This window comes from Candoia aspera, chromosome 7 (assembly GCF_035149785.1).
Source record: "Candoia aspera isolate rCanAsp1 chromosome 7, rCanAsp1.hap2, whole genome shotgun sequence".
NCBI lineage: Eukaryota > Metazoa > Chordata > Lepidosauria > Squamata > Boidae > Candoia > Candoia aspera.
Genome location: NC_086159.1, coordinates 35,887,220 through 35,914,103, shown reverse-complemented (window position 1 = coordinate 35,914,103; position 26,884 = coordinate 35,887,220). Strand labels below are relative to the sequence as shown.

General features: G+C 36.9%; 1 protein-coding gene across 1 annotated transcript in view; it reads left to right on the top strand.

Moving 5' to 3' along the window:
• CFAP54 (cilia and flagella associated protein 54) overlaps positions 1-26,884 on the top strand; it is a 165,989-nt gene that overhangs the window by 106,900 nt on the left and 32,205 nt on the right. The window contains exons 42-56 of the mRNA XM_063309328.1: positions 2,433-2,642; positions 3,639-3,726; positions 5,454-5,660; positions 6,461-6,527; positions 8,959-9,141; positions 10,317-10,403; positions 11,302-11,424; positions 11,823-11,876; positions 16,960-17,176; positions 18,379-18,479; positions 20,819-20,988; positions 22,034-22,130; positions 22,422-22,572; positions 23,460-23,617; positions 25,002-25,181. Of these exons, the coding sequence (XP_063165398.1) occupies positions 2,433-2,642; positions 3,639-3,726; positions 5,454-5,660; positions 6,461-6,527; positions 8,959-9,141; positions 10,317-10,403; positions 11,302-11,424; positions 11,823-11,876; positions 16,960-17,176; positions 18,379-18,479; positions 20,819-20,988; positions 22,034-22,130; positions 22,422-22,572; positions 23,460-23,617; positions 25,002-25,181 (2,093 nt within the window). The remainder of the gene's footprint in view (positions 1-2,432; positions 2,643-3,638; positions 3,727-5,453; positions 5,661-6,460; positions 6,528-8,958; positions 9,142-10,316; positions 10,404-11,301; positions 11,425-11,822; positions 11,877-16,959; positions 17,177-18,378; positions 18,480-20,818; positions 20,989-22,033; positions 22,131-22,421; positions 22,573-23,459; positions 23,618-25,001; positions 25,182-26,884) is intronic.

Here is a 26,884-nt window from a genome sequence, read left to right as displayed (position 1 = left end):
TTAATTGTGCAGATAGAGCCATTGTTGAGATGGGCGGTGGAAAAATGCAATAAATAAAATAAATAAATATAGGCAGTCCTCGACTTATGACCACAATTGAAACTGGAATTTCAGTTGCTAAGCGATGCGGTCATAAAGCAAGATGTCAGATGACCTCATCGCTTAGCAACGGCAATCCCAGCTATCTCTGTTGCCATCATTAAGCGAATGTTACTGGTTGTTAGCCAAGGACCCATCCCAATCTAAGTCATCCCAGGCTTGGTCTCTCCCAGCCCTGAGCCTCAGTAAGATAAGGGATTGCCCCCAACTCCACCCACCCACCCATCTCCCACCATCTCTGCCCTTTTGGCCAACCTGCACCCTGCCTTGTGGGGCGGCAAGCAGCCTGAGAACTGTGTGGTTCTGGGGCTGCTTGCCACTCCCCTGGAAACCACAGCCCCCCATCCCAGTCCCAGCCTCAGTTGCTCTCACCACCCTGAGCTCTGAGGCCCCTGCCGCCTTGTCCTCCGCTGCCCCAGCTGACCTTCACCGTCTTCCTGCTCCCACTGCTGAGGAGGCACGGTGGGTGGGGCTGGGGCTAGGCTTTGCACTGCATTGTGACTCCAGGGCAGCTTTTTGCAGCCCCAGACTTGTGGCATGCCAAAAAGCCCCTCCTGCCATGCTCCTGGGCCAGCTTGGGGCTTGCCATTCACGCTGCAAAAAGAAAAGTGGTTCACTGAGGAAAATGACTGGTCAGCCTTCTTAAACAATAGGGATAAGGGACCATTATAGAAGTGCTGAGGCTGTATGAGAGTAGAAGCACAGAGGCTTCAAGGGATCATTGTGAAAGTGCAAGATTTAAGAAATACAAAAAAGGGGAAAAATAGGTAAAATTTGGCTGATCTTTTTTTGACATTCTTATTTTTTGGATTATAAATCAAGACACAGAGAGATGGCCACTAATAGAAAAGCAGTGAAAAAAGGTAGGAGGGGATCGCTGACTGATCAACCAACTGGGATTATACCTGAGATTTTACAGAGGCAGTTTGAAGAGATGGGAAAGACAGCAAAAACAGGTGATCAACAGAGCCAGACAGGAGAGGTCTAAGAACTGTTTGAAGAAAAATTGAAATACATTGTATAAACAAAAGGCACTGCACCATCATCCAGGAATTCTCATGAAGTTTATGGATGAGCACAAATAACCTCCTATTCACTGTGATATTATTGGAAGATTCTCCCAGGCGCATAAACTAAAAAATTGTACAAAATATGACATAGCCACCAGCAATCATTCCACCCCTGAAGTGGTTATCCCATTCTATCTCATAATGGTCAGCCCCATGTAGCTGGCCTACCAACTGATCCAGGCCTGGACCAAATACCCCACCCATCCCTTTGAAAACTTCTGGAGCCTGAAAGAAAAAATGTCAAGAGGATTAGCCTCTTCTTACCCAGACCTTGAAGAATGTAGCCCCTTGGAGATGGTAGAGCTGGGCTGAGGGGTGCTGCATGCAGTTGCTGCTCTACACACTTTTGAGCATCAAATCTGTAAAGATTGTTGAAAATGTTACATAATCTTGGGCCATCAATTATTTTTGATGGGATGTAATTGGGCCCCAGCAATTACTCTTCCAGCTTGTTTTGAAAATCCCTTCTTATTTTACTCCATTGGTTAATGTAAACCAATGAAACTTGTTTTGGGGATGTAAACCAATGAAACTTGGTTTGGGGATGCCAAACTACTCCCTTTTCATAGATATAACAGTGCTACATCATCTCTTCACAAGTTGAGGAAGATAAAATTTGTATAAGGGAAGAGATCTAGGGAAGGGAGCATATGATAGCATAGGTGTTCTCTAATGCCTTAAATTTAATTAAAATCAGTTATACAGGTAGTCCTCACTCGACCACAATAGGGACCGGAAAATTGGTTGTTAAGCGGTGTGTTGTTAAGTGAGTCAGCGTGTGACTGGACCTGATTTTATGATCATTTTTACAATGGTTGTTAAGCAAATCACCACAGTTAAGTGAGTCATAGGTTGTTAAGCAAATCACCATGGTCATTAAGCGAATCCAGCTTCTCCAATGGACATTTTTTGCCAGAAACCGGCAAAAAAGTTCACAAATCACGATCATGTGACCTCAGGATGCTGCAACTGGTCATAAATGCAAGCTGGCTGCCAAGTGCCCAAATTGCGATCACATGACTGTGGGGTGGTCTGATGGTTTGTGACAGGTGAGTACAGGCCATAAAGCACTTTTTCCAAGGCCATTGTAACTTTGTACCATCATTAAATGTACGGTGGTTAAGTGAGGACTACCGGTACATTATAAATGTACCTGGTTTAAGTATGAATCTCTCTGGAAACTAATAGCTAATACTGTATTCAGAATTTCTAATCTGTAAGGACAGCTAAGATATTTTTATTAAATCTACTTTATAAATCTAGAATCTTCTGGAAGGTTAAATACAGCAATAAATACAAATCAGAGGACCTCACGTGGAAAAGTGGGATTTGCTACGCTAGCTGAGTTGACATATCAACCAGAACCACCTGATCTTTCAGAAGAAAGTTTTAGTTGCCTCAGTATGGTTCAAAGCAAATCCATTCCCCAGTCAAAACTGCCAGTGGTGATCTCTTCATACGAACGAACACTTGGTAAGTTTATAATCCATTCTTTTTCATACTTTGATTTACCATATGATCTAACAGGAAACTTGAGCATGCAGAGATTTTAGCATTTTAAAATAGTTAAGAGAGAGGAAGACAGTAAGGAGCCGGTGTTTCAGCAGACTGAAACTGGAGTTCCAGCAGACTCAAAGAAAGGACTTTGCTTTCCTTTTTCCTCTCTTTTGTTTCTTGATTTCATAGTTGTTACTATGTTTTATCTAACAATAGTTAATAGACAAAGATAGCAGGCTTCCCAGCCAAATCACCACAAAAATACATGTACTTCTAATGGTGTGCAAAGTATTTCCAATTCAACCATTTTTTAAATTCAAAACAACTGTTTTTAATTTGAAACAATTGTTTACAGGGTAAAACATCCACCTCAATCATTGCAGAATTGTTTCAGGAACAAAATAGCTCTGTTTGAAGCTCAACACACTTCCACAATTATTGCAACAACCCATTTTTAATTCAAGAGGGTTTTTTTGTGTGTGTGTTACACTAAACTTGAAATGGGACATTTTGAATGCAAAATAGTTGGCTTTAAAATATTTTGTATTTTGGTATTATAGAAAATGCAAAGAGAGAGAGAGAGAAATTGCAAAATGCTAACAGACTTACAATAGTCCCCACAGTCTGAAATACACTGCCCTGGAAGTATGATGGGCCCTGACTCTACCCTATTTCTGGAAAGCCTTGAAAACCATTTCATTTCAGCGAACCTTTGGCCCATAGGGTGATTGTGGCAACCATGGGGTTAGCTTATGACTGTTTCAACTGAGGATAGAGTATTACTTGCTTTTTAAAAAATGTGCGTTGTACTACCCTCAGTTTTGTGATTGGGCAGTATACAAAAATGGTAAACTAAATAATATAGAAGAAACACAGCAATTTATTTTAACCCAAACACATTTAAGTTTATTTCTCTAAATATATTTACTATTAAATATTCAAATGTTTTCCCCTCAAACTGATGAAAAACAGAAACTCTTCAAACAAATAATCAGCATGGTCTTATGGTCCAGGCTTTTCATGAACTTGGAAATCTGCATTTTTTCACAGGAAACAAAAGGTAATAACATCCGTTATTGTCCATTTCAATCTACATTTTGTAAGATTAGTAAAATGTATAATGGTTGTAGAGAAATTATCTAATAATGGGACCTACAAAGTCCACAATTTTCATCAGAATTATAAAAACAGGTATTTCACGCTTATAAATTCCTGTTTGTCTTTTCTTCCATTCTCTTTTGTTTGTTCCTTTGAAGGAGTGAAAGATAAATTTTTAAAAAATGTAAAAAAAACCATTACTACTCATTTTCTATTTCCCTTATCTGATTTATGCTCTTGCCTTCTTCCTTAGCTAGCTTCTCCTGCTTGTCTGATAGTTGGACTGTTCCAAGCTCATTCTTTCAATTATTTGCCAGGTAGTACCCCGGCTCCATTTCTTGTCATCTCCCTTTCTCCTTCTTTTCTTTGAGTTTTGTTCAGCTATTGAGTGAGCTTTAACATCCTTGGACTGTACTTGTTTTGCATTTTTGTTTACAGCATTTTAGATTTTTTTGTTCTCTAAAGAATTTTATATTTCTGCAAATATTCATATAAATTTTCTGATACCTTCTTCTTGTGTCTAGATTATACTGTTTTGGCAGTTGCAAATGGAAGAAATGAATTAATGACCAGATGTTTACTGACACATAGTTGATGGGGTATTAGCTATAGGAGGAGTGGTGGTGATAAGTGTAATAAATAAATGCACTTAAGTGTACAGAATAATTTACCTGGACCATAGAAGAATTGCAGAGCATTTAGCCAATGTCTAGCTTCACAAAACACTGAAAATTAACTCCTTCGCCAATCTTGTATTTAAAAAATAAAGAGTGTAGCAAAAGATCATATGTCAGTCAGTTAGTCAATTTATTTAAAGTAGTCTATATCCTGCAGCAAAATGACAATACTATTTTGAAATATCCAAAATTATATAAATTTTAACCATACCTCTCAAACATCTGGTCATTAATTCATTTCTTCCATTTGCTATTTGATTTTTATGAATTAAAATCAAATAGCTTCATTATCCTAATAATACTATTTAAACACATTGCCACTGCTATAAAGTTCATATGGAAATACTAGTGGATGCTGGAGAAAAATGCAGTGTTCACCTATCAGTTTTCTTTTACCTGGAAGTAATGATGCATTTGTTCCATGTTACATATTTGAGCCTCTGTTTAAGTTCTCTAACTATGCTTTATAGACTTCTGTGTTTTTATTTTCTTCCTTAGCTTTGCTTTAAAAGCTGCAACTACTTATTAAATAGCAACTATTCATCTCCTTTTCTCTCTGGTTATGATTCTGGTTAAAAACCATCCTTCTTAAGCTGCTCATAGTTTTCTACCAAAAGATAAAGCTGATTGCAGTGGGCAATTTTTAAGAGAGATTTATTGTTTCTAGAACTATAAGTTTTTTTTAAATATATAAACACATTAAATACTAATGGAATGTTTTTTCCCTCTAGTTACTCTTACTACTTTTAAAATAAATGGAGAAGATAACATGGCATTCCATATAACTCATCTACCTGAAAGAACACATAAAATAGACTAAGTGCCTGTGTAATATTTTCTAGTTTATTTAGAGATCGGCAAAATTGATGATCCAGATTTTGTTTTGCTTTGTTTGCTTCCTGTCACATTTTTAATCCTACTGTATTTGACCATAGAGATATGATGCAAAATAAAATATTGTCTTTTTGCCTTCCATTTGAACATCAGTAATATAATTTTTAATGTATCTCAGAGTTGCTTTCAAATGCTGGTGTCAAGGCCTTGATGCAGCTCTCAAAATGGGTGATGCACTTCATCAGTGGCAAGAATTAGATGGTTCATTGGAGAAAGCCACTGGTAACTTGTCAAAAACATCTCAAGTTTACTCTGAGAAGTTTATTTCTCAGGCTGGAATTTGGGGTTGCTTACAAGGAGCAATCTTAGCAGCTAAAATAGCTCAGTGAGTATTTTTTCTATTTGCTAATCTATAATTTAATTTTCTCACTTAATGATATAATTTCAGAGAAATTCAGACCAATGATTTATACATATATCATTTATTACAAGTACTTCCTCTGTTCTTCTGTTCCAACCAGAAAAAAATTACCCTACAATCATATTTCATGTTATGTTTCTATTGTACCTTTTCATTGTCACATGATCTTATAAAAATTTTTGGTGGGCAGAATAAAATTTTTACATTTTAAATTTACATTTTGGATTTCCATGAAAAGGAAATATAAATAGTAAGTTTGGAAATATAAATAATAAATTTGGAAATATAAATAGTGAGTTGAAACAGAATGCAGATACAGCTGAAGTCCTCAGAAATGCTAAATAAATATATAAATGCGATAAGAGTTATACATAATAAATATATAGGTAGTCCTTAATGACTGACTGCCTCATTCAGTGACTGCCAAGTTACAGTGGCACTGAAAAAGTACGTTTACGACTGGTCTTGGAACTTGCACCTGTCACAGTGTCTCCATGGTTACATGATTGCTCCCGAATCTCAATCCCTTAGCATCTTCTTGACTATGTACATTGTATTCAGAGATCTTAATTAGTACAAATTATATGAAACCAAGATACTGACCAGTTATTATACATCAATATCTGATTAAATCTGTGAAAGAAATGCCTTTATTTGAAAGCTCAAATATTTAAGTTTTGTTGTTTTTTTTTACAAAAATAGGGTATTTTAAATCAGTCACAGACTACATTGTTTTTACTATATTGTTTGGTTTTTGCATTTAGGCATTCATTACAATATAATGTTAAACTAAGAACAAAATCCTGCATTTTATCAGCTGTCCTCTTCAAGGTAATTAATATATGTCTTAACAATTAGACATTATCTGTTAATCAGTAGATAAACTTTTGTTATTGAACTGCAAATAGAAAATTGTGCTGTGATACAGTGAATGTGGATGTATACAAATAGATGTTGATATGCTTGGTGCTATTTATTGTAAGTCTACATAAATTTATTTATTTATTATGGAAAAGCAGGAGAATACTTTGCTATCAAATAACATTAATTGGTAACAGCATGGAGCTACATTACAGATAAAGCAGTTATTATCATAATTCTTATCCAAATATCTCTTAAGCAATATGCTGTTGTTTGTATAGGCAAAGTCAATAGATAGACCAGTTGAAGGAATCAGCCAGTACTTATTAGAGAAGAAACGAATATAGAATACTTTATAATTCCACAAACAAATATTAGTGCTCTTAAAGCTGATAATGTGGATTAAGTGCTCAGTACTTTGCTTTGTAGTGCAGTATATACTTTACAATCCAGTTGGCAGAATTCAATCCATGGATCAGCAAGTAGTCTGTTGGGATTCCAGTGCCCACTCCATGGGATATTGTGGAATGAGCAGGATTTACACATGTTTTGTGCAAAATCTTTTTACAGTAATACAGATGTTGATAAAAGTCAATAAAGTGGTAATTGAAACAGGGCAGGTTGCCAAGACATGGTCTTTAAGGGGTTCCAGAGAAATCTTATGTTGATTAATGTTAAGGTTTTTGGCTCTAGAACCTTCCTCAGGAGTTACTTATACAGAGATATGATCAAGTAGGTAAGTAGATGTATACACTTACAGTTTACTTACAGTATACTAACTGTATACTGCCTGTTTCTTCCATAAAAGATCAGGGATGCAGTTTCCATTTATTAGTGGCCTTGGTGGCTGGGAGCATCATTTATGAGCTTTAAATGATATACAGGTCTTTCTGGCACCAGTTACACATGTTCTGGTAACCTCATTGTTGCATTTCTACTATGTGTTGCATGTGGGGTTAACTTTGAAAAAGATTTGGAAAGTTTAGTTAGCCTGAAATACAGTTTTGAAATTATAAATTGGGACTGACTGATATGATTATATGATACTACTATTTTGCAGAGTATTAGCTCTCAAACTATTTCTGGGCCCAATTCAGGATGTTGATGCTGATCTTTAAAAACCTGAATTAGAGTTGGTATATCTTTAGGCACAATAATATCCTGTAGTTTCCAACTTGGGGCACTCTGGTCTTCCTTAAAGGCCTTCCCCTGAATGTCCTGCCAAATGAAGTTAATTGGATAGCTTCAAGGAGAAGACCTTCACAGTTTTAGGGTCTTACTTTTGGAATAGCCTTTCCAGAGAGCCTGCCTGCCTGCCTGCCTGCCTTCCTTCCATTTCTATAGTTAGGATTTTAAAAATAGAATTAAATGCCTACCTTATCTTCTTTGGCAATAATTATACTTATCTTTGTTCTGATAATGAAGCTATCAGTTTGATTACATTCCGTTTTAGTTTACCTTAAAATCAATAACACCAGCATTCTCTGGTTACTTGGACACTGGAAGAAAGTAACCAGAGAATGCTGGCATTACTGATTTTGCTTCTTCCACTTTCTTGATTATGTCTTTCCTACTAGCTAGTATCAGGTCAAATGTAGCTGATCAATTTATGCCTTCCTCTAATCTTTGAAGGGGAAAGTTATCAGCAATAGGAATGTGCAAAGTATTTGAAAAAGGTGCTTTCTGAAGTGCATTAGTGAGAGCAAAGTACCTCCCTTGGAAGCACTGATGTAATTGGAAGATTTGTGCACCAGCTTGGAAACTCATCCTGTCTGAGTATGTGTGGTTGCACAGCCATTTTGTTTTTCTGAAGATCCCAGGAGGTATTATCAGTGCATGCATGTGCAGACACTTCTTTTAGATGTTTTGGAGCGCCGTAGTAGAAATCTAATATGTGTTTGAAACTAAATAGTTGTATTAACTGATTAGCCTTTAAAAACCTCTTTGATTTCATAGTGTGGTGGATTCCAGCACTGTTGCTGGTTCCCAGGGGGAGTTAACATTCCAGACTGATAAAAGACTACACAGCCCAGACTCTGTTGCTGGGATGGTTAAGAAGTTCAAGGCAGCCCCTCCCTAGAGCCCTTTTGGGTTATTTCTCTTAGGTTAGGGTAGATACCTCAGTCTGGCAAGATTCTGCCTGTAGGTTAAGAACAATAAAGGACTAGAGTTGGAATACCGTCTCAGTATGATTTTTGTCCTTTATTAACTAACGCATAGTTAGTTAATAAAAATAATTTATAATTAGAAAGTAAGGCAGTCTGATGACATGCCTTGGTTCCATTTATTGTAGGCTCAGTATTATATTCGGTTTCATCTCAAGCATTTCAGACATTAGAAATTCACTAAATGTGTTTAAACTTATATAGAATTTGAACATTGTAATTATTCTGCATTTCAGTCTTTGTTTAGAGCTTCACTACCACATCCTAAAGCTGATTGTGACTTTGCACAATATGAAACAGACATATTAATTCCTGGCGTTGATTTATTTGTGGATTACTATAGAGCTGATATTGCAACAGTTACTGCAAGTCTCAGTTTTGTTCTGTATGAATTGCATTGCAGAAGGCAAAATCTAGTAGTAAGTATTATAAAGGATATGGTAATTATTTATAATTTTTAGAGGCATGACTTATAATATTGATTGACATGATTTTTCACTCATAACTACATGGGACCATACAGTCAGTATATACAGTTATGCATCCTTTTTAGTTATGTACCTGTTCCTATGTGTGCTTACTTAGAATAGACATACCTGCTACCAACTAAATATACTAAGTTATATGTATAAGCTGTAGACATAGTTTATAAATCATAAAGTTTATAAGATTTGTCATGTAAGACTGTATTTTCTCCAATATATTCTTGAACTGATTTTCTTGCCCATTCTCCTATTTGTATATAGTCTCAGCAGATCAATCTGTCTGGGTTGGGAAGCTAAGCAGGGTTGGCCCTGTTTAGTTCTTAGGTGGGAGTAAGTACCAGGACTGTAGGCTAGACTGGGAAATTTAAACAAAAACAAGAAGAAAATAAGAAATTGCTTTTGTATTGTTGCCGAGATGGACATGTCCACGAAGTCACCAGGAACTGAGCTTCACTTGAAGGAGGTTGTACTTTCTTTACATATAATATCACTAAAATGTAGCCCAAACAATTACATCTTCATCCATTCAGTATTCCTCTTTATCCTATTTGATAAATAGATTTCTCAAATATGGATTTATATATCATGTGAAGGAACTTCATGGAAAATATTGCTTCATATTGCTAACTCAAAATTTACAAAATTATATTTATAAAATACAAATAAAAAGTTTATAATCAAAATTCTAAGCATATTAATTCAGAAGTTATTTGAGATGTATTCAATAATATGGAAAGCTGCCTTATGCCAAGTCAGGCCACTGTCTATTTAACTTATTGATGTGACTCTCTAGGTTTTAGGCAGATGCTTTTTTAGCTTTGACTTGCAAGAGATTAAACTTGGGGTATGCTGCATACAAAGCATTTTTTTTTTACCACCAAGCTGCTCTACTGGGATTATTGCATTAAATATTATTTTGATGGAAGTATCTTCTCTGCACCATTGAAAATTCTGATGTGCTTTGCACATTAGCAAAATGCCTTGCTGAACAATCTGCATAGGCCCACTATTCATATTTTGGACTGTATATTGTTTTGAATTGTGCCACAAAAGGGGAAGAAAGTAATATGTACTATAAATATTTATAGAGCTGTGTTATTTTTTTGCAGATTTTGCCATTGTTCACATTATATCAGTACTTTGTTTCTGAAATTTGTCGGAGTGAAATTAAATGTATTGAAGGAAGGATTCTCAAGGTAAATATAATAAAAAAAAGTTGAGCAACTTGCTTACTAAATTCTGATATTCATGAGATATTAAGTTGTCAACCCTGAAAACAGTTTGCTAAAGCCAAGCAATCCCCATATTATCTGTGGTTTCTGAATACTGTTCAATTTTTATTTTTCCCTTTTGGAAGAGCACTAACACGAGATTCTGTATTCATGAGGGATGGAGAAAACAATTCTCAGGACTTTCATTCAACTTTGGGGTCTGATGATTTCTTGTGAGAACCTATGTATTTCAGGAACAGATGCTTAAACTGTCCTACTTATCCCATAACTTCACTTTGACTTACTCCTGTAGTACTTACTTTATAATAAAGAAACTATATGAGTTTTGAACAAAATTTGTAGTGATGAGGATGTAGGATATTGTCAGAGCTACAAGGTAGAGCTGAAATATATACCTTGTTTTCAGAGTGGAACTTATCCATATGAAATGTGAATAGACAGTCTTTACATTTTGAATTGTAGGGGATTACAGGGACTCACTTTTAATGTGGTGCTCTCCTCTAACGAATAGTTTTATACCATTGCATTATGCATAAATGAACATGTAAAGGTTTGCTCTGAATTATAATGGTGTGGTAGCTTTTCACATTTCTTTAATAACTTGGGAATAACAACATAGCATAACAAGATCACATTGAAATACTTGTTACAACTCTTTCTGTACCAGCACAATTTCTTCTGGGAATTGTCTATAAGAAAAAGCTGAATCACCACTAATTGTTTTAAGAGCAGTTCCACAGCTAAGAAAATTAATTACATTATTGGATCTTCATTGCCAGTGGAAGTTAGGGCAAGGAATAGTATCCAGTGTGGCAGACATACATATACACAAATGTTAATTAGTTATCCTTTTTATTCTTAGATTAAAGTACTTACAGATTTGGGATTTTTTTCTGATGCCTTTCATGAACTCTGTATCATTAATCGTGGAGAGAAAATTCCCTGGAAATTGTCTTCTGTATACAAACATACTACAAAAGTTGGGGTAAAGATATTTGTTTTCTTCTTAGCCTAAAATGCTGGAAAATAGGCTCCCCTCCATTTACTTTGCTGGGATACTTTCCAGTGGAGGGCTTGTAGCACTTGGCTTATTTTTTATTTTTTTCATTTTTTAATGAAATAAAAGATTATGCTTTCTTTTTATGAGACCATAAGCAACCTACTGTTTAACATAACAATAATTATTTGCAAATTTAAAGCCAAAGGAACAATGTCATAGGAAAATGGAACAGTAATATAGATACAGAAAGGTGTATTTATTTATTTGATTAATTTGATTAATTTGAATTGAGGTTAAAGCTATGTTCTGTCATAGTGTTATTATTTCAGTTTTCTGGTCTTTCTTACTATATAATCTATATTGTTATTCTTTACTAAATTTAGACCTTTTCAACTTTTGATTCATCACAAAGCCTCTTGACAAATGGAAATCTGCAGGTAAGAAAATGTTATATCTATAATGGGCTGTGAGAATAACCTTGGGAGACAGGAAGAGGAGCAGTTGCAGCCTAGACAACGGTCAGACAAAAGATATCTCAGCCCACAGAAGGAACGGGGAAGTGGAAAGTGTCTTAGAAGGGACCCCTTCTAGTTCTCTGGAAAGTAAAGGCAGGGGAGGGAGAAGTGGTTTCAGACTTGGAAGATTCTGTTACTGTAACTTTACAATAAAGGTATTGTTAGTAATCATGGTTTTGGTTTCTTGTCTGAACCTCCTCAAAGAGTTGACATACCTAATTTACATGTTCTAAGGTAGTTGAGTCAACCTGAGCTGGCTACCTGAGAATCCAGCTTCCGCTGGGATTGAACTCGGGTTGTGGGGATAGTTTTTGGTTGCAATACTGCCACCTACCACTCTGCGCCACATGAGGCTCTTCCATCTTTCCAAGGTCAGTAAAATGAATACCCATCTTGCTGGGGAAGGTGACGACTGGGGAAGGCAATGGCAAACCACCCCACTATAGTTTGCCAAGAAAACGTCGTGAAAGCAGCGTCCCCCCAAAGGGTCAGATGTGATTCAGTGCTTGCACAGGGGACCTTTTACCTTTGAGCCTTGTGTGGCACAGAGTGGTAGGCGGCAGTATTGCAACCAAAACTCTCCCCACGACCAGAGTTCAATCCCAGTGGAAGCTGGATTCTCGAGTAGCCGGCTCAGGTCGACTCAGCCTTCCATCCTTCCGAGGTTGGTAAAATGAGTACCCGGCTTGCTGAGGTGACAACTGGGGAAGGCAATGGCAAACCACCCTGCTCTATAGTCTGCTGCCAAGAAAACGTCGCAAAAGCAGTGTACCCCCCAAAGGGTCAGACATGACTTGCTGCTTGCACAGGAGACTCACTTCTTTCACCTTTCACATAAGGTAGTAGAGGAGAACATACACTTTGTAGTAAGAATGTGATATAAATACTAACCAGTTATGGTTGGGAGTAGATTTCCTCAGGTATAAGTTCATCTGTAACTTATATCTAAACCTCTAGATCCAATTCTACAGCCAATGGAATCTAGTCCTTCTCACACCTGAAAAACTTCTTCAAACCAGAGGTAATATCGTCTGTAATGCTGCAAAATGACAGCAGTAAAATAGAAATTCTGAAAGTGACATTGCCTTTGTCTTGGCCTGACAGAGTCATTGTTTCTGCAGAGAAATCTTACTAATCCTGCCGTTTTGTGTTGGTCATGTATGTTGCTTTGTATGCTACTAGCAACTTGTAACTCAAAAGCCACCCTATGTAAATTATAAAATAAGAGACTTTGTATTATTGCAGAAGTATTTGAGATAACCTATGCATTAGTTTACATGGATAAGCTGCTATTTCACAAGAAGTATCTCAGATGTTACTGTTTTGAGTTAAAATGCAATTTCTGACTTAGGAGACTTCACAGAAAATGACATTTAAGGAGTCTATACATTTGTTGCAGTTAAACAAGTTCAGTATAATTTCAGTTTGGAATTTTTAACCCCCTTTTAACAACTGCCTATATGCAATTAAAATACTTGGAAATTTTATACAGCACAAATTGTATTTACTGTTGTTATACTGTAGGTGAATTCTGTATTTAACCAAGTTAATAATCTGTAATTTGCAACTGTTTGAACAAGCACACATCAAATGTATTCATAAATCTTTTGCCTAATCCAAGTGGGAAGTATAAAGTGGGTTCCCCCTGGGTTACATGTGCCTAGGGTTATTACAATTTTTTATAAATTACCTAGAATATGGAATGTTTTGTTTATCAAATTGCAGATCATACCAGCTAGGAGAATGGGGTAATACCTTAGGGACAAAAGTTACAATTCAAAATCGTCTTGACAGACTTGAACTGTGGGACAAATCCAACAGGAAAATGTTCAACTGTGAGAAATGTTACATTCCACATCTGGATAAGAGAAATGAAGTGCATAGCTATAGGATAGCACAGCTTGGTGGTAGTGTGTGTGGGAAGGATCTAGGAATATTTGGTCCAGTTCTTGGCACCACATTTTAAAAGTGATATGAAGATGTTGGAACAGGCTGGAGAAGAGTTTTCAATATTATTTATTTATTTATGCATTCATCATAGTTATATAGCCGCCCATCTCACAAGACATGACCCTGGGCAGCATACAATAAAAATCAAACCGTAAGCAATATTAAAAAAAAATTCTACAATTAAAAAATCATCCACCAGTATTTACTATTAATAGATTAGCAGAGAGGATTTGATATTATAGACAAAATAGCCCCCTCGCTAGTTTACTATTACCTTGAGATCCCCAAGCCTGACAACACAATCATGTTTTGAGGGACTTCTGAAAGGATGTCAAGGATGGGGCCAGTCTTACCTCAGGAGGAATGATGTTCCATAGGGCAGATGCCATGGCAGAAAAGGCCCGTCTCCTGAATGCTGCCAGATGTAGCTCCTTTGCAGATGGGACCCGCAACATACCTCTTCTGCTGGACCTGATGGGATGTGCAGATGTAATTGGACAGATAACCTGGCCCCATACCATGAAGGGCTTTGAAGATCAAAACTAGCGCCTTGAATTAGACCCAGAAGCAAACTGGTAATCAGTGCAGCTCGTGGAGCAGTGGTGTAATGTGTGGCATTCTAGGGGCACAGATAACTACGCATGCCACCACATTTTGTACCAGCTGAAGCTTCTGGATACTCTTCAAGGGCAGCCCCATGTAGAGTGCACGACAGTAGTCTACCTGAGAGTGACTAGAGCTTGAATGACTGCAAGGAGAGCCTCCCAATTCAGGAATGGGTGCAAATGGTGCATAACATGAAGTTGTACAAAGGCCCTCCTAACCATGAGTGTCACCTGCTCTTCAAGCAGGAGTTGCAAGTCCAGGTTGTGCACCAGGTCTATTTGGGACAGTGCAACTCCATTTAGTACCAAAGATGGCCTGGTACCTGAACCAGAGGGCCCCAATACCCAGAGCCACTCAGTTTGCCAAGTTCAGCTGAAGCTTGTTGTTCCTCATCCAGGCCCCCACAGCCTTCAGGCACTGGGGTAGGACATCAACAGCATTGCTTAATTCGCCAGGAGCAAAGAGGTATAATTAGGTATCATCAGTATACTAACGATACCGCACCCCATGGTGACCGATGATTTCACACAGCGGCTTTAGGTAGATGTCAAATAGACATGGAGAGAGTACCAAACCCTGCAGAACCCCACATAGTAGGGCCAAGGGTGGGAGCTCTCCCCCCAATCACCACCGACTGGTATTGACCCCAGAAAAAGGAGGAGAACCAGCACAATACAGTGCCACCCACCCCGATCTCTGGAGCCGGTCCAGAAGGATACCATGGTCAGTGGTATTGAAGGCCACTGAGAGGTCAAGCAGAGCAAGGATGGATGCATAACCTCCATCCTGCTCCTGCCAGAGAACATCTAAAAGTGCGACCAATGCCATTTCTGTCCCATACTCCAGCCTGGATCCTGACTGAAAGGGGTCCAGATAATCTGCTTCATCCAAAGTCCTTTGAAGCTGCTGTGCAACCACCTTCCCCAAAAAGGGGAGGTTAGATACTGAGGAAAATTGTCCAATATGGTGGAATCCAGTAATGGTTCTTTTGGGAGAAGGAAACGAACGCCTCCTTAAGGGGTGGAGGAACAACCTGCTCACTCGAGAAATTCACCACCACTAGACCCCACCTATACAGTATCCCCCCAGGCAGTTTTCTTTAGCCAGGAGCGGCATGGATCTAAAGAGCAGGTGGCAGAGCTCACAGTCCTAAGGACCCTGTCCACTTCCTCAGGCCCAACAGGGTCAAACTGATCCCAGATAACAGGGCAAGAATCTGCCCCAGACATCTCTCTGGGACCTGCAGCAAGGCCAGCATCCAACTGAGAATGAATTTGAGCAACTTTATATAATAAGGGGTCTGGAAACCTAATCTTATCAGGACACTTTTGAGTAGGACATATTAGCTTGCATAGCAGAAGATACAATAATTGCCTACAAATATCTTTAAAAAGAGGGGATTGTCAGCCTTACCAGGTAGACCAGACAGGAAACGGTCAGATAAGCTAATTCTACTTTATTGTAAAGCTACCTTAACAGGATCTTGCAAGTCTGAGTACAATTCTCCTGCCATCGCCTTTACAGCCTGACAACTTAGGGAGGGACCCTCCTGAGCTTCATGCTCTACCCACTATGCATCTGTGGTCTATGCCCCCTCTTATATGACCATTCCCTAGGTAGCATCTCTTCACCCAGTCTCCCAAGGTCATTCCCACATACCATTACATCAATGGACTGTTTTTTGTTGAAACTGAGAGCAGGACAAAGAATATATTGAAATTTAAGGAATATTTAGGCAGAATTTCTTGAGAATAAAAGCTGTTAAGCAATAAAATCCGCTTGTTAGAGGTTTTCAAATGGGCTGGATGGCTACCTATCGGATATGCTTAGTGGATGGCTGTGCTGAAAATGGTTGGGGTGGATCCCTTATAATTCATACACTGAACATTAGTTTAAGTCAGTTCTAATAGCAGTGGTTACATTCCTGACTCTTTGGGTTTCCACACAAATGAGTTTGATTTAGTTTCATATAAGGTCATATTTTAAATGGAGGAAGAAGATGTCATGTAAGGAAGGTGGAAATTGCATCAAAACATTTCATTCCATATGTCTGCTTGTCAGTCCTTCCAGATAAACCAGGCAGAAAACACGACTAAAAGAACTAATTCTACTTTATTGTAAGGCTACATTAACAGAATCTTGCAAGTCTGAAAGTACAAATCTCCTGCCCTCCCTATTTACCACTTGCGTTGTCGGGGCAGGTCTTTACTAAGTTTCTTCTTTAGACCGTTACCCTCTCTCGGCCTCCCTTTCCCTTTATCTGATTGTTCTCTAGGCAGCATCTCTTCCCTCTGTTCTCCAAGGTTGCCCTCACATTCCATCACATTGCTGGGTTTTAATTTGGCTGCAAAGAAATGTAATTTTCTTTTACTTAAAAATTAAATATTATTTGCATATTCTTTAAAAGAAAAATATGTAACTTAAAATGTGTATTTTTTTAATTTACAAGGTATTAGAAGATGTATTAAACAGACCTATACATTCAGCATGGACTGTAGCTTGTGAACCAAGAATCATGGATAACTTTATGTTAGCTAAAATGCATTTTATTATTAGCCTATCTGCAAGATTATATTGTGTTCCTGAAAACGTAATGAAGACAACATATTCTACTGACTCAGAAGTATTAAGAAAGGCAGGAAGAAATACTGATGCATTCATAAAAGGTACTGGTGACAATAAGACAAACTAAGTTTTAGTACCATACAGAATTTTAATTCTGTATGGTATATGAAGCTTAAAATATTTTCAAAATGGCTGTGCTTGCTTAACATAATATTCCCACTATTTGTTGCTCAAAGATATCTTGTTAGAGAGTAGATATCCTTCAGAATAAAAATCACCTAAATGTTATGCTTACATTTTTCTATTCAAATTAAAGGGAGCAACATGTGATTAACTTTGCTTGAATGTGGCCTTTATCTTAAGATTCAGAAATTTTGAATGATATAATTAAACCTGAACTTGAATTATTATCCCATGTCCTATTCCATTGTAGAATGCTGCTTATTTTAGTTTAAGATAGGAGGCAGAAGAAATAACACTCTGCCCTCTTTGTATATTTCTGGCTCATTAAAGGTGTTTGTGCAGCAAGTCTTATTTTTGTTTTTGAATCTAAATTATTTCTGGAGAGTTCTCCAATCAAATCTCCCAGTCAGCTATTCTGATTCATACATGAAGTAGGGAGTACTGTGTGGCAATGATTATCATATACAGGTAGTCCTTGACCTGTGATCATTCAGCAACCATTTAAAGTTACAGTGGTGCTGAACAAATGGTGGCTATGGCTGGTCCTTGGAGTTCTGGCCGTCCCAACACCCCCACAGTCACATCATTGTGATCTGGGTGCTTGGCAACTGGTTTACATTTATGACTGGTTGCAGCGGCCCGTGATCACATGATTGCCATTTGCAACTTTCCCCTCTCCCACCTGTGCACGCTCCCCAGCTCCTCTGTGCTCGCACCATGCTGGCCACTTATACATCCCTGTGCACCTTCTCTGACCTTTGCCACACCTCCCTCGCACCCCATGCACCCTTGCTTACCTCCTACACACCCTCCTCGACCCATGCCACACCCTCATGCACCCCATCACACCTAACCCACACCACACCTCTCGCATACCGCTTTGCACCCTTATGCACCCTCCCCAACCCATGCCATGCCTCTCACGCACCCCTTTACACCCTTGCGCACCTCATATGTTGAATCCTTGACATGATATATGAGAATAGTGAATATACTCTAGAGCAGCGTGGGAATAATTCAATAAGAATAATTCATTTGTAAGGGCCTTTTTGCTGTTTTAAGAGATACATTGCTTTGGGTGCTTCCATTGGAATTGATCATGAAACTTATTTTTACAAAGGTTTTATAATACCTTCAACATTAACAAGTGGAAAACGAGAGTCTGTCATGATTGTAGAACTTGAAAAGAACAAAGACATGTTAAATCCTGCTATTCTAAAGGTAATTATATTTTTAAAAATGAACATCTACATTTTTAATTGAGCCTTTCTCAACTTTTTGACCCTGGAGGAACCCTTGAAATATTTTTCAGGCCTCAGGGAACCCCTGCACATTCAGGCTCAAATATAGGCCAGAAGTTACAAGATTATTATATTCATTTCATGTGTAGGCCTGTATATATGCATTAACAGTGTTCTTAAACTAAAAATAAAGAATGAAACTTACCTCTTTAATGTGAAGTTGCCTAATTTGAAATATTTTTTAAAGTAAATTGTGATGTCCCAGGGAACCTCTGGTGACTTCTTGTGGAAACCTAGGGTTCCATGGAAACCAGGTTGAAAAACCGTGATCTGTAGTCAACATTAATAAAATATTTTTTTCATATTTTCAGAAAGCAGTTTATATTATATAAACTAAAGGATCTTAGTACAAGAAAGTACATACATATACTGAGATCCAGGAATTTGAGCACAAGGTTCTATGAAGAGTAGATGGGTATGAATACAAGGAATAGGAAACAGCAAATATATTGTTGTGAGGTATGATACACGCTGCCAAACTAGGCTGAAGGTTGGAATAAATATCCTCCTGAACTAGATTATTGACCTTTCAGGGAGGGAAGACATAGTAATAGTGGGAGCTTTCAACTACCTTAACTTCTATTGGAAAACCAACTTGGCAAGACTGCAAGGTCCCAAAATTCCTCTCATTGGTTCATTTTCTAGAAGACTGAAGGAGGATTGGCCCTCTGAGATTTGATACTAATAGATAGAGAAGACAAGGCTGAAGAACTAAAACAATGATAACTCTGGGAGGAAGTGGCCATGTCATCTTGGGATTCAAACTAATTCAGATAGAGAAATTGAAACATCATTGTACATGCACATTAGATTTCAGAAGAAATTTCAACAAGCTTAGAGAAATGCTAGATAAGATCCCATGAATGGAAATTCTAGTGTCAAAGGGAGCATAGGAAGGTTGGGAACTCCTGAAAAGTAAGAGGCTAGAAATACAGTTGCACACAATTCCAGTGATTAAAAAATAGGGGCAAGAGATTTTAGGAAACCATAAGGAGCTTTCAACTGAGCTAATAATTAAAAGGGACATGTATAGGAAATGGAAAAGGAGTCACTATGGAGGTTTGTTGTATCTTCAAAGAGGTCAAAAGGCCTGGGTAACTACAGTTAGATCAACCTGGTGTTAATACAAGGTAAAACTTTGGATACGATTATTGAACCATCGATTTTGAGCATTTAAAGAAGAATACTCTGCTTGGCAGGAGCCAGCAAGGTTTTATCAAGAATAAACCATGTTAAACCAACCTAGTCTTTTTATTTTTTCCAACCTAATGGAATGTTGGAGAAAAATATACAAAGGCTTTCGAGACACTCTGTCTTATCTGTAAGCAGGGTAACTTAAAAATTGAACAGAGCTGAACCAAACATAGTACGGGTGAGTAAGAAGGCAAAAGAAAAGTCAGATTTGAAAATGCGTTTCCAGAGGTACCCAGGAGCTGTGGGGGGGGGAAGGTGAAAACATTCCCCCAGTGCATCTCTTGCTGGGCCCATAACCTGTTGCAGAATGCTAGAAAGCCTTTGGCCCAGGAGAGATCAGAAAAGTCACACAGCAGGCATTTCTATAAAAATAATTTTATTTACAGAAAGCAAACATATTTAAAGGCTGTTTGCTGAGAGGAGAGATTTCTCTCAGCTGCATATTCTCTGCAAGCCTACACAGAAGGGAAACTGAAACTAAAACAAGTCCAGGCAAGTTCTTCTCCCTTAGGCAATGCAACCATTAACACATGAAAAGGGGACAATTAAATTCAACCTCTTCACCTGGCCAAAATGATTAGTTACCATAGTAACCTTAATCTGTAGTAGAAAACATACTAACATATCTATCTAAATACACAACTTTTTTGGCTTTCTTCTTACATTTATTTTTTATTTTGAAAAATAAATTTATTTTGAGCATTTTTAATTATTGTAATATATATTTCTCTGTTAGTTGCTTACAGCTGCATGATTGAAATTGCATAGAATCATTTGTTTATGTTTGTGTGTGTGTGTGTGTGTATTTGAAGAACCAGTTGTAAAACTAAATATATTTGTGAATATGAATAACATTGAATGCCTCAATAACATTCACAAATATAATGCCAGGAATTTAAATGCAAAAACTTTCATTCTGTAATGTTTAAATCTGTTTAATTCACATAAGATGAAGGTACCCTGTTTCTTAATGGTGTTGTTTGCTCATATTTAAATAGTTGTGTTTCTTTAAAAAATCCTTCATTTTTATTAATTGAGCAGTGATAATAGTTTCAATTATTTTAGGGAATTTTATTGACAGAAGCTGAAGAAAGGATTAATTTAATTCTGGAAACCATACAAAATAAGTATGGTGAACTGATATATAAGTGTTCAGCTACAGAACTGGAGATTGTCATTGAAGCTAAACTTCAGCTTGCAGCTATTGCTCAACAGAAGCTCCAGACAGCTTTCAGGTGAATAAAAAAACTTTTTCAGCTATTTTGAATAAATCCAGTTTTTACACTAGGAATAAAAATTAAAAGTTGCTGAAAACAGTGCTTCAGGAGTGATGATCTTAACTGATACTTTTTTCTTTTTCACTTCATTTTTAAACTTTGAAAAATTAGAAAGGCATCTGTTTATTGGTAATGTTATAATTTAAGTAACAGATATGCATCCACCTCTAAGGAAGCAATCAGAGCCTTTGCATATAGTTAAATGTCAAAACTGAGGCGGATGAGGAAGAAGAAGCTGAAATTAAATATGAACAAGGTGGCATTGATCAGTAGGAAAAGAGGATTAAATATCAGCCTGTTTTGGTGGTGCTGTAGTCCTCTGAAAGCAGGTCCTCAGCTTGGGAGTGCTGGTTGATCCTACTTGTCACTGAACTCACAGCTGGTGGCTGTGGCAAGAAGCACATTCGTACTATTATGGCTGGTGCTCCAGCTATGATTCTTCCTGAGCTGTTTGGAATGGCAACAGTTATTCATACGTTGATTGTTGCAATGAGCTATATGTAAGGCTGTCCTTGAAAACTGTCTAGACATTGCCATTGGTGTAAATATGGAAGGTGGCTGTTTAGCCAATGCAAGATGCAGGGATGACATGATGTTTGCATAGAGAGATTTGCACTGGTTGCCAGTTGCTTACTAGGCATAATTCAAGAAGTGTGTATTGAACTTTAAGTTCTATACAACTTAAAGCCTGAATATCTAAAATAGTGTTGCTCAGCCTCAGCAACTTAAGGTGCGTGGACTTTAAGTCCATGCACCTTAAAGTTGCTGAGGTTGAGAAACACTGATCTAAAGGACTGCTTTTCCTGTTAAAAACCTGTCTGACCATTAAGATGTGAGAGTGATCCTTTGGAAGATGCTCCCATTGTCAGAGGCCCACCTCTTTTTGCACAAATAAATCAAAGCTCACAAATAAATGAGTGGAAATTGGTAAGTAGAATTATTGCATAAACGATATAGAATAAATAAAAAATATACATGCTTTATTGTGCTTTTTTGTTAACAGTGCTGCACTGGCTTTTTCTGCAATAAAACTTCTTCAAGATGCGGATGTTTTCATAGATACATCTAATTCTCAACCAGATGCAGAGAAAACAGATAAGGTATATTTCAGTATTGATCTTTTAAGTTGATGAGGGAAGATAGTGCTGAAAGCATTATGGACATCAATGTTATAGTATATATTACAAAATAGTTTTTAAATTATTCTGTTATGTTATTTTATGGATTTCAGTTTAATTCAGAAGTATTACAGAGTATGGCATACTGTAATCTGCATATTTTACATCAAACAGAACATTTTAATAAGTAATTGTGTCTGTATTATGTGCCTTCTGTATGTTAAAAATGCATTATTGAACATTAAACCTAGTTCATTTTTCCTTTTTGGTTAGGGAAATGTTGAAGGGATTTATACTGAGGATCCCAATCTAATTCACAATGTAACAGCGCGGGAACATTTAAATATATACGTATGGCTAAAGTGTCATTTGGCATTAGTGACTGCAATTATAGCACAGGCACGAGGCATTGAAGCAATGAAAGGTAATCAGTAGTTAGTAGCATGTAAAGTCAGATAAATACATAAACAAATATTTAAATCTCAAAACTATCTGTGTTACTCTTTCAGATATATTTATATATTTATGCATGTTTTGCCATGATTACTGCCTTGTCCAGAAATATTTCTTTTTTGTAGAAGCTGATTCTCATTGCATCTTGCTAGCACTATAAACAAATGTGAATTATCATAATTAGACATTGAGTCCTCTTGAGCATTCAGGTAACATTGTAAATCTCTACAGGAGGTCTTCAGTTAACAACCACTCATTCAGTGACCCGTTCAAACTTAACAACGGCGCTGAACGAGTGGTACTTAATGACTGTTCCTTGAAGTTCCAGCCATTGCAGTGCCCCCATGGTCACATGATTGTGATCTGGGTGCTTGGCAACCAGCCCAGATTTCTTACCTTTATAGTGTCCCACGATTTGTGACCTTCCCTGTCAGCTTCCCACAAGCAAAGTTAATGGGGAATCCAGCAGGAAGTTGGAAGTCGCAATCACATGGGATCCTCGTTTAATGACCTGCAATGATTCACTTAATGATGGTAACCGGGGACTGCTGGCACTGCTGTCGCTAAGTGGCATAGTCCTGTGATGTTGTGCTTTAGGACTGCATCGCTTAGTGATGGACATTCCACTTCCAATTACCATAGTTAAGCGAGGACTACTTGTACTATATTGAGATAATGAAAGCAATGTAAATTTATTGGATACGGTGCTACTTTTGTTAATATTTCTGATAAAATAACATTAAAAAATTATGTTGGAACTGCTATATCTTTAGTATCAATTACAATAATAAAAAGTTATAAACTGATATTTTGTATCATTATTATTGATGGCATTGTATTATTATATTTTTCTTCAAGAAAATGAATTAATAGAGTGTTCTCGTCTGATTGATGAAGTACAAATGGAAGCTAAAGCATTCAATGATGTTGAGTCTCTTGCTGAAATTACTATGCAAGCTGTTATACTTGGCCTTCAAGAAAGACAACCAGTGGCTGATATTAAGCTTTGGTTACAGGTCTGAACACAAAAGTGAATTATCAATTTTTTTCCAGTATCGTTCTTATGAAACAGTGAATTTTGATGCTATTCATAATTTAATTTGTATTCTACTGTAAAGTAACCTAAGATTAATGATTTACATATCACTGCTTAAAGGTTTCAGTATTTCATAAGGAGAATGCAGGGAGGGCATGTTACGGGCCCCATCTATAAAAGAATTCCATCTAGTGGGGTTTCAGAAGCGTGCCTTCTCTGCTGTAGCTCCCGCCCTTTGGAACATCCTTCCCCCAGAGGTGAGACAAGCCCCCTCACTCCTGGACTTCCGCAAAAGATTAAAGACCTGGTTTTGTAGGCAGGCTTGGAATGGGAGGGCAAATAATTATACCTGGGGATGGCTAGCGCCATGAATTGATCCAGAGGGACCTACCACACTGAAGGTCTGATTAAGATCTCTTCGCCATGCAGATTTTATTATATTTATATTTTTATTGTATTTTTAATTGTAATGGTTTTATATTTTAATTTTGTTCTATTGTAAGCCGCCCAGAGTCCCCCTGTTGGGGAGAGATGGGCGGTGAATAAATTTATAAATAAATAAAAAATAAAATTCTCAGGCATGTGGTATTGTAATGGTTGCCTAATCCCAAATACTCAGTCTCACAAGCCCGGGCTTAAAGATAACTGATTTATTAAAGGAATAGTATGCAAATACAGAGAAAGCTGAGAATGAGCAAAAGCGCGCCAAATACAAACTTAAAAGCCTTGCTTCCAACCCAGTCCCACCCCGAGCGCTCGTTAGCAACCACCCCCTCCCAGGTGCTAGCAACCGTTACATGTGCCTGGGAAAGTAACCTTGAACAGAGTTGCAAACCCAAACATACATTCCAAAGTGGCAAAATAAAGAGCACAGCAATAATGGAAAATACCAGGAAGCGTTCAAGCATGTAATACAAGGATTAAAGGTTTGACATGTGAAACGTTACGATGTTAACAGAACATTGAAACGGTGAACATGGCAGGTATTCACATAATTTTTGCATGGAGTGAGTACCGCATGAAAGAAGATTATAACTTAGTGATGTTAGATTTGTGTAGTAAGTGCTTTCCAACCATTCTGTTAAGTGAATCTAATTGTGAGAAGAGTCACTGTTCAAAACTCTGCATAGTCTTAAGAGGTTCAATGGTATACTCTACAGATGCTGTAGTATAGAATTCTGTGTACTCATCTATAAAACAGGACTAATGCTTGGCAGGGGAGGTAGTGATAGAAAACAGGATAAATTTAGAAAACGGGTCTTTGATAATAGAATTTGAGAGCTGAAGGTGTAAATCTCTCTCTCTCTCTCTCTCTCTCTCTCTCTCTATATATATATATATATATATATATCCTGTTCACACAGAACATAATCAAGTTGCTTGAAGAAAAGACACTGATTTCTCCACCAGCTAATTTAATATTAGTACAAAGTATGCTTCTGCTAGCTGACATAATGACAACAGAAACAGAAGGTGATTCAGAATCATCCAAAACTGACCAGCTGAATGTATTAATTCAGGCACATGCACTATTAATTAAACAGGTAAGTATACCCTAATATTTGTATGCTAATATACTTTTTTCAGAGTGCACTTCCTAAATATGGTGAATAGCACTGACCATAGCATCATTGGAAAGGCTTAAATTCTTCTCTATGTCTGTTCTTACTCCATTAATTTATCAGCCTTATCCTCAGCTAATGCAATTTTAAGTTTAAAAATGCATGTTAAATGCAAAAATGAAATTAATGTTCTGTATAGCTTGACTTTTAAAACTGGGCTCAGGAATAAAATCACATCAAATTTTGTTTTTGAAATTGTGTCAAGTATGCAAGGGATGGGTGCAAATGAGATGGATTGTGTGGCAGGAACCTTTTACTGTTTTGGTCTTTTGCATCTTCAGCACTAGACCATGCTCTGAAATGAATTGCCTTTCAAACTCTTAGAAAAAAATAGTGTTCCCTTTATCACATTTGTATTCAGTAAGTGCAAGTGTGTGTATATATGAATAGATAGATGATAGAAGGGCTGAACAAGTTACTGTCAGGTTTGTGGATTTGATCCTGCTTCCCCTGATCCAAATCCTCTACTTATCATCAGCTCTTGATTTGCCAGCCTATTATGCAGTTGTCCAACTTGAAGGAAATGTAGCCATTTCTTATTTACTGAAACTGATTTACAATGAATGGATTAATTTTTGGAATATAATTGAAATCTATGAATTGAGTACACAAAGACTAATTACAAACCTTTGTTTTTCTTGTTTGAAAATAGTATTAACTGAGCTTCTTCATCAAATACCATATCACAGAGTTTTCTTCATTCCACAGCCCTGGATTTTCTTTTCTTTTCTCTCTCAACAATTAGTTAGCATTCTGGTACAACTGAGCATGAATCCTTATTAGGGAATTTTGAGGATATTCAAAATTATGAGATATATTTTCCCTCCATTTATCTATATATATATTTTTTTTAATTTGTATTGATACTGGGCTCAGAAGATATAGACCAGTTCTAGATACATTAAATCCTGGATTTTTTGGAAATTTTTTAGGGAAAGTTCTTTTATTCTTGAGGACACTTTAGTAAAGCCTTTAAGTATGCACCATTATCTGTCTTTCTGTCTGTCTATTTATTTATTTATTTATTGTAATAAATTTTTATTAAGTTTAAGAAGAAAAGTAAAAACTACAAGAAAACAAACTACGAAAAAGGAAAAAACCTACAAAAAGTGCAAAAACACAAAAAGAATTTTTTTCAATTTTACAAAAAGATGTGGCTTCTGACTTTAAACAGCAAGGATATACAGCAATTTCAACTATCAATCTCATGCTCTATATTAAACCCAAAACACCACATTATTTCTATAAATCAATCCATTATAACACTTAATAAAAATCACTAAGTACAGTTACTCCTCCCCCTTATATTAAACTAAAAAGAGAAAATTTCAGATAAACTTTAACCCTCTTTCTCCCATCCAAAAAATAAAAATATATAATTAAATCATTCCTACCACTATTCTATGTTTCTGACTACTATAATAAGAATCAGATTAAAAAGCGTAAGTTGTCTACTATTATACTTAGTACTACAACAGTTTTAATGATAATAACCTGACCAACATTCTTTAACCCTAATACAACAATTTTAATAACTTTAATTTTAATAAACCCATAAAAACCAATTCAACTCATTAAATCCATATCTTTAAAGGCAAATAACATCAGTCAAATCCTTAAAGCAA